Source organism: Rhinopithecus roxellana, chromosome 14 (assembly GCF_007565055.1).
Source record: "Rhinopithecus roxellana isolate Shanxi Qingling chromosome 14, ASM756505v1, whole genome shotgun sequence".
NCBI classification, from domain to species: Eukaryota; Metazoa; Chordata; class Mammalia; order Primates; family Cercopithecidae; genus Rhinopithecus; species Rhinopithecus roxellana.
Genome location: NC_044562.1, coordinates 92,950,552 through 92,958,993, shown reverse-complemented (window position 1 = coordinate 92,958,993; position 8,442 = coordinate 92,950,552). Strand labels below are relative to the sequence as shown.

At 44.2% G+C, this 8,442-nt stretch overlaps 1 protein-coding gene across 3 annotated transcripts in view; it reads right to left on the bottom strand.

Annotated features, from left to right (window-relative positions):
* Positions 1-1,471: 1,471 nt before the first annotated feature.
* The window catches only part of PARD3B (par-3 family cell polarity regulator beta), a 1,146,560-nt gene continuing 1,139,589 nt past the window's right edge, over positions 1,472-8,442 (bottom strand). For all 3 annotated transcript variants that reach the window (XM_010352639.2, XM_030916822.1, XM_010352640.2), the window contains one exon: positions 1,472-6,194. In XM_010352639.2, the coding sequence (XP_010350941.1) occupies positions 5,837-6,194 (358 nt within the window). In that variant the 3' untranslated portion in view covers positions 1,472-5,836. The remainder of the gene's footprint in view (positions 6,195-8,442) is intronic.

Sequence of the window (8,442 nt, the reverse complement as noted above, 5' to 3'; positions counted from 1 at the left end):
TGTGCCTGTGTTCCAGTATAACTTTATTTACAGAAGCAGGGGGCAGGGCTGTATGGCACAGAGGTGGATTGGAGGGAACAAGACCTGAAGTGGGGAGATCACATGGAAGGCTATTGAAGGGGCTGGGGGAGAAGTGATGAGGCGGAGCCCAGGCATGTCACGGTATCAGGAAACATAAACATATTTGATGGAATTGCAGGACAGAATGTTGGCCTTCCATCTCATTATATGGGAATGTGTAGGAGGAAGGGGCAGAGTTATAAATGGGAAATCTAGGATAATTTCCAGGTTTCCAGTTTTTAGCTGTGAACTTGGTTCACATTTTGGCCAGGACAGAATTGTGAGGAGGAAGTTTCTTTGGAGAAAGCGTGTTTTCAGTGTGGGCGTGTTATGTTTAAAGGCTCTGCAGGACATCCAAATGGGAATGTGCAGTGGAAAAGGAGAAATGCGTAAGCTCAGGGCACAGAGCTGAGCTGCAGCAGTCAGTAGAGAGGTGGCAGCCAAAACCTTGGCTGTGGATGGGCTTACCAGGAGTATGGGGAGGTCTGAGACTAGGCGAGGGGAATAAAGGAGCTGGGGAGTGACAGGGATGGTCTCAAGGAGAACTTTCTAGAGATAAGAGTGATTCCAGCACCAGAAAGCGGTTGCCAGTTTTAGAAGCTGTCTTGAATGCTGTGGCGGGCTGCTCAGATGCCGCTTTAAGACGAAACTTTTCCAGCTGTTTTGAGTACCATTCAAAGATGGGCCCCAGCTGTCAGCTTTCTTTGGGTTTGCCTCAACTGAAGAAAATTGCCGTACCCTAGCTAGATCTTTCTTCTTTCCAGAGGTAACCTGTATTTACCAATCAATGATGGCATAAAGGCTCAGCTCCCTTGTCCCAACTGGGGGACAGCGCTGAAGAGCTGTTGCTGCTCCCATTGTGGGGTGGCTGAGGCCTAAGCTAGGCATGCACTACAGCTCAGCTTCTCCCTCTGCCCAGGCCTGTTTCCCTCCCTTTTTAAGGTATTGAAACCCAAGTGCACTCCTCAGTACACAACCGGCTTGAGAATCTCTGTCTCAGCATCTGCTTCTTGGGGAGCCCAGCATGTGACTGACGCTCTCGTTCCTTTTGTTCTTTGCACTCTTGCTGTTTTGAACATGGCTCCACAACTACCGAATGTTGCTATTCCAGGGTGAGCAGGCCCAGACCCACCTATTTATCCGTCAGATCCTGACGCAAGCTTGTCCAACCCACAGCCCAGGTTGACTCTGAATGCTACCCGACACAAATTCATAAACTTTCTTAAAACATTGAGGTTTTTTGTAGGTTTTTTTTTTTTTTTTTTTTTTTTTTTTTTTTTTTTTGCTCATCAGCTATCATTGGTGTTAATGTATTTTACAAGTAGCCCAAGAAAATTCTTCTTCCAATGTGGCCCAGGGAAGCCAAAAGATTGGACACCCTCATCCTAAAGCAATCCAAGACTCTGATGTCTTAATGACTGAATAAAGCTTTATTTTAATGTAAAATATGACAAAAATTTATATACTCATATATAACAACTTCCAAAATGTTTTCTGTGGTACAAATGAGATCATCTTAAAAAGTTTTTAAAGAATTCATCCTCCACCCCCATATGCCAAAATATGATTTCACAGAATTTATCTTCAGAACTTATGAACAGACTTGGTATCACAAAAGCACAGGAAACATCAGAAAAAGTGACGGGACAAACAACAGGTTTTGTTTTAGGTTCCAGTAGTAAGCAGCCCTGCAGATGGAACAGGAGAACACTTTCTGAAGGAGCCCAGTCAGGAGACAGGCTAGAAGAGTCTTTGGGGTTGGTTCATTTCCTGTAGCCAAGCCTGTCTTTAAAAGTCAGGCTGTGTGCGATTCTGTGACTATTTAAGGACATGAGGGAGAAAGAGTTTCACTTAGAAGTCACAGCTGCGTGTGAGATTCTAGGCTTATTTTAGATATCTAACTTTTTTTTCCCCACCTTTTATCAGAAAAGTGACTTTGTAGGGATACCTTACAGAGACTCCTCTTTCTGGTCTTGCTGTGGCATCGTTTCCAGCTAAGTCGGCAGGAACTGAGAGTGCTGAGAAATACTCCTGTGGCTGTTTCTGATTCCAAATCCCTCCTGCCTAATTGCACTAAGACCAGTCTTTCTGTTGCTCATGGACTCGGAAAGCAGTAGGGTGTCCTCCCAATTTAAAGGCCATTCATTGTAGGTTTCAGAGTTTAATGCCAAAGGGAGTTGTACAGACACACATTCAGACCAAACTCTTTAGATCTCTCTACACTCCTGAAATGCTACAATGTTCCTCCAAAGAAAAGGAATGCAGTAGTTACAGGTTTGGGGAAATAATTACTCTTTATAGGCTTGATATTTTTGCATACCAGGGAAAAGAGAAATGAGCTTTATGAGCCTCCTAACGTTGTGAGGTGGCTTTTCTTCAGAAGATCACTTTAGTTCAATAATTTTATGAATCTTTGGAAGGGATAATGAGTCACGTTTTAATTTGATTGAGTTGGTGGAAAGCTAGAGCTACAGTGAAGCCTCCATTCTTCCCCATCAGGATCCATGGGTGACAGTCAGTCTGAGAACCCCTACCATGCTCTTAAGATCTTTACTTGGTGCCATCCTGTGGGGGTCAACACATATATACCTACAGATCTAAGAATAATGAGCTTCAGAATAATTGTTTTTTCAATTTTTGTTGGCTATTAGGTTATGATTTAAGAAAATATTCCTGCTTCTGAGTTTGTATTTCACCCACTGATTTGATATTGTAAGGACACGGCATTGTGGCAAGAGTGAGTGCCACCGCCCGATGGCATAATGGATTCTGGGGAGGCTGTTTCTCTCCCTTGTGGAAGTCTCAATTCTCCTGCATCTAGAAGTTTTCAATGGTCTGTCCTCTTTCATCTCTACTCCTGCAAAAAGGGAGAAAAATAGGGCTTTTTAAAATACCTAGTGACTTGAGGGCAAACATCATTTCACGGCCTTCATGACCCAGTGGTCAGATCTGCAGCCAAGTGGATGGATGTTGATTGGGTTTGGGGCTCAATGCGCCACTCTCTTCCGGGGGTCTATTAGTGTTCTGAGCTACACGGAGACACCGGATTGAGTTTTCCCAAGGCCATAAATAAATTGGGAGCTATTTCCTGCTACCAGGCACATTACTGATTATAGCCTGGTCTTCTAAATACTCTAAAAACCTGTTCCCCTAAATGCTGGGAAAGAGTCCTGTAACCTCTGGGTGGTAACAATTGAAGGGTGAGTACACAGGCATTTATAAATCTTACATTTGAGGTGTTAATTGTTGCTTGGCTTGATAGAGCCTCTGTCTGTCACAAATACAATGTTAGCTTCTTTCAGGCAGGATCAAATGGAGCGTGTGTTATACTTCAAGCAAGCAAAGAAAACTGTTGCAATCTAGTTTTTGTTCACTTTAATAGTACCTTCACATCACTGGCTGCCACTCAGGATTAGCAACTATTTTATTGACTTTGTATACAACACAAAACCCACTTTTGGAGCAGTTTACCCTGAGCCTGTGTGCAGGAGGTATTGCACACTCCGGTGGCAACACTGCAGGTGAAAACATGGGCACTCTTCCTGCAAAGGCCACTCCTTCAAGACAGAGGATTCTTACCTGACACCATCACGCCTGGCTGCCCCTCAAGTGGCCTAGGCTTAATTCAGAAGGAACGTTCTGGCTTGGCTATGTTTAGTAGTCTACAGTAGTTTGGTTAAAATATGGAACATACTGAAGAACTGCTGGTTTTTAATGCTTCAAAACAAGTTACACATCCCTCATGTTATCATTTTCTTCTTTAAGGTGTATTTAGCTTGAGGGGAAGGTAGCATTGAGCAGGTCAGCAGGGAAACCCGTAGCTCCCCCGCACTCTACCTCAGGTGAGCAGAGCCTGAGATCCTCAACCACTTAGAACAAATTGCAAACAATCTAAAGGTTCCTGGCTTAACAGAGATGACAGAACAGAGACAAAAAACTTGATAGTCTGTTTTCAACAGCGCCATAGTAAACTGTAGTTAAGAAAATAATATGGCAAAGTCCAGTATATAACACTATTTATGTCTAAAACTAGCAGTTGCATCCTTCTTGGTAACAGAATTCTATTTTAAATTAAAAAGAGTAGGCTGGGGTAGAGGGATGTCCTGTGTATTCAATACTACTATAATTTATTAAATCCTGTGAGTCAGAGGTATGCTAATCTCAGCCAAAATAGACCTAAATTAAACTCAAGACTTTTTTTTTTTTTTTTGGAGGGAATAAAGAAGGAATGTGAAAAGGCTTAAAGTAGATCAAGCGTCACTGCCTGGTTCAAACCAATGCTCAGGTTTCACTGTCTTCCACATCTTTTCTTTGTGCTCTCATTTGGGCCAGGTTGTATGTTTTAGAGGTTTTCATAGAAAATTACTGCAAAGCTCAGAAAACATTGTGATAGGTTGGTTCAACTTAGAGGGTGGGGTTTCAGCTTTTTAAAGCCATAACACTGTCCTTTTCCAATTGGAGGCCTTGGCCCTGCCCTGCCCTGACTTTAGTTAATGAAATATAGCAAACGCAGGTGGATTTAGTCTTAGTGCCTTTTCTCTCTTTCCCTCCATTTTCCCCTGCTTTTGCATCAAACTCTCCAGAAAGCACTATCAATCTTTCATTCTCCATACTGGCAATCATACGTGTTCAAACTCTCTCTCCCTCTTTCTCTCTCTCTCTCTCTCTCTGTCTCTCTCATTCACTTCCATCTAATACCGGCTGGTCATCAGTTTCCAGAGGCCACAGTCAGCTCACTGTCCCCGAGTGCAGATGGTTACCACTTGGCACTGAGTCTGGACTTGGCATTTCCAGGGCACTGCCTCCTGTGAGACCTCCCCAGTGGCCCTCTTTTTCCCAACTACATTTTAGCCCTCAAGTGGGAACCTTAAAGTAGAGACCCCAGTTAAAGTAATTCTAGGCAGGAGATTTGGGGCTGACTCTGAAACCAGATATCTCCATGCCTGGAATGCGAGAGGGAGGAAGGTGAGGGCTGTGGGATGTTCAACCCTCTTAACCTGATCACCTTGGTCCTGGGAAGATACTCCTGGAAGCTCTGACCAGCTGTGCACATTCTCCCAGGACTAATACTGCATTTTACTGACTTTCATATCAAAAGTTAGGAAACATGAAATGTTTACATCAAATGAGTGGTGTTGGGAACCTGAGAAATTCTACAATTAAAGAAATGCAGTCTTTCTCTCGGTACAAAATATTTTGAGATCACTAGCCATGTTTGCTCTTGTTTGTTTTTCTTCTCAGTAAAAAAAGTCTATACTCACTTCAGATGCCCCTATCTCTGTCTACTCTGCCACTCCTTAGACTTCACGGCTCTAAGAAGGGGGCTGAGACTCCACCTCTGTGCGGGTAACCCTGCCTGGCAGAGGCTGTCTCTGGACCGCCAATCTCATGCTGCGGGGTGCGGGGTGTCCACGTGTCTGCACATCAGCACAGGTTATCTAGTCAGGGAGGCTCCCCAGAGGAGAGCTCCACTGTTAGCTGTTTGCGTGTTCCGCTGCCGCTCTCACTGATCTGAACAACTCTGAAAATGTTTCAACTAGCAGGTAGTTTTGTTTTTATAGCCCCATCTTTCATCTTCCTTCTGATTTTTTTCTCCCCAATCCCCTTCCCCTTCTTTTCCCCTCTGATTAGCAGTCAAGCGTTACAACGTCAGTGAGAAAACGCTAATCAGTCCCATGGAGAATTCCGAACACCAAGGAGGTCTTCAGGTTTAGAAAGGGCAAAAGTAGTGTAGACACCTTCCTTTCTGGGCTGGGTTGGCCTCGGTGGCACTCGGCTATACGGCTGCAGTCATGGGGTTCTTCTGCCGGGAATCCTGGGTTCGGTAAGGGTACTGGTCTGGGCTGCCCCCGCGGGGCCCTGGTCTGCCCGTTTCCTGATAGGCTGGCATTCTTTGGTGCTGGGGAGGGGAAGGCGGGACGTCTTGTCGAAACGGTCCTTTGTGCTGGGGAGCAGGCGGAGGTGGGTAGTGCTGAGGATACCGGAGATCTGCCACCCTCAGCTCTGTGGGGCGGGGATAGCTCCCTTTGGGAGGGTGCATAGGATGAGCCCCTGGATAATAGGGAAGCTCCCTTTCCTTGTAGAGCCCTCGAGGTGCTGCTGGCAGATAGTCTACAGGATCTGCGGGTCCTCCCCTGAAAAGAGAAGAAGAAACACATGTCAGCAGCTCCTAAGCTGGCTGTCTGGCTGGAGAACATGTTCCTCAGACTCCTGCGCAGTTTGGCGTGGCCATCAAATAGGTCTGGCCAATGGGATGGGAGAAGTGATGCGTGCCCTTAAAAAGAAGAGAAGGGACCTTCTTCCCTTCTCTCCTTCCTGTTGGCCATCAGAAAAACCATCTTAGGCCACAAGGTGAAAACCACGTGCTGTGGGAGGCAGAGCAATAAGAAGGTGAGAGCCTGGGTCCCCATTGCCATGGAGCCGCCGTGTCAATCAGGACTGCTTCCATTCAGGTTGGTGCATGAGAGGAAAATATACTTCTATCTTGTTTATACCCTTTTCTGTTGGCCTTTATTATAGTAACCAAACTAGTTTCCTAAATAAGGCAGTGAGTTTGCCTCTCTTAAGGATGGGGTCATTAGTTCCCTCCCCTTTTCTACCACCATATCTAGGACAGGTTGGGCTGAAGTCTGTCCTAGATATGGTGATAGAAATGTTCAGGTTATTTGGAGTCATAAAGTTTCCATGGACCGCACTCGCTTTTCTAAATTTGTGAGGTGCTCTTTTAAATGGGCTGTCATCTTGGTCTAACTCTGGTTGGCTACTGTTACATCTTGGTGGGGATTCACATGTCCCTCCCCTCCCTAAACTCTCTACAGTCCTTAGAAAAAGTCCCAAGCCAGAGCACCTAGAACTTTCTTAATTTTATTTTTAAATTTTTTTTTTTTGAGAGGGAGTCTCACTCTGTCACCCAGGTTGGAGTGCAGTGGTGCGATCTCAGCTCATTGCAACCTCCGCCTCCCGGGTTCAAGCAACCCCACCTCAGCCTCCTGAGTAGCTGGAACTACAGGTGCCCACCACTACACTTGGCTAAGTTCTGTAATTTTTTTTTGTAGAGATGGGTTTCATTATGTTGGCCAGGCTGGTCTCAATCTCCTGACCTTAGGTGATCTGCCAGGTTCGGCCTCCAAAAGTGCTGGGATTATAGGTGTGAGCCACTGCGCCCAGCCCACACCTAAAGTTTTGCTATAAAGTAATCAGTTCTACCACAAAGCCAGGAAGTAGCACCAGGCCAGTAGCAGAATAGGGAAATGCCAAACCAGCTGTAAGTTGCACCTTGTAATGGGTAAGGCACACAGAAACATCCAGGGTAAGAATAGACACTAACAGCAAGTGGCCCTGTCTGGATCTCTCTACTAAAGAAAACAAGCATCTTCCGATCTATTTGCCACAACAGAAGCAGTGTGCCTCTAAACAATGTGCAGATGACTGCATCTTATCTAGCCTGGGGTTAAACAGATGAGTTCTGTTTGCAGCTCTCAAAATCTCATAAACCTTCTGTGCACATTCACCACTGCCACCATCCCCAGATCCTTTCCATTTTTTTTTTTACCACTCCCCCTTTTATAATTTTTTAAAAAGAAAAGAAAACAATAATAATTAAGGAAAAGATCCCCAATGTCAGACACACTGCTAGGACACTTGAAAGAAATGACAGTGCTGTGAGAATACGGTGTCTGTGGTTAATCAAGTACTGTCAATGAGGGTCAGAATCACCCTATCATTTGTGGAGCTGGATGTTAAAACAGCTCTGTAAGTTGCCCAAATCAATGAAGATTTGACAAGCTTCCAGCTCGGTGCATGTAGAAAGCAGCTTGTGAACAAATCTATAAGTATGAATAGAATTCTCTCTCTACTTTTTTTGTCTTAATTTGGCTATGTATAATAATGAAAGATAGATCCTTGAGCTTGGGGTAATTTAGTTAGAATTTTCAGATAAAAAAATTAAATTGTTTGTGTACAAGTTATTATAGCATCAGCTGCTGTTATTCAGTGCAGTTTGCTTTGCTATATTTTAAATTGCCCATGACAAATGGAGCACAAATGGATAATCTGTCACTCTAGCCATGGGAAACAAAGGCTCTGGATTTCACCTTTCCTTTTCTTTAGAATTTCATTTTTGATTTAGAAAACTTCCAGCCTTTGGTATATCTTTTATCATAAGAATTCTTTAAGTCTCTCCCCTCCATCTCACCATGCGCATTTTTATGGCCTTTTGGTTCATGTTGGAGATATCTGATACACTTAAAAAATTTCTTAACCTGTGCTTTCTCTCAAAATCCACTGAAGATATTTCTCTGCATGAAGTGAAACATGTGGTTTTTCTGCACTCATTTTAAGCCCTTAGGATAAATCACTGACATTTGCAACACACAAACATTA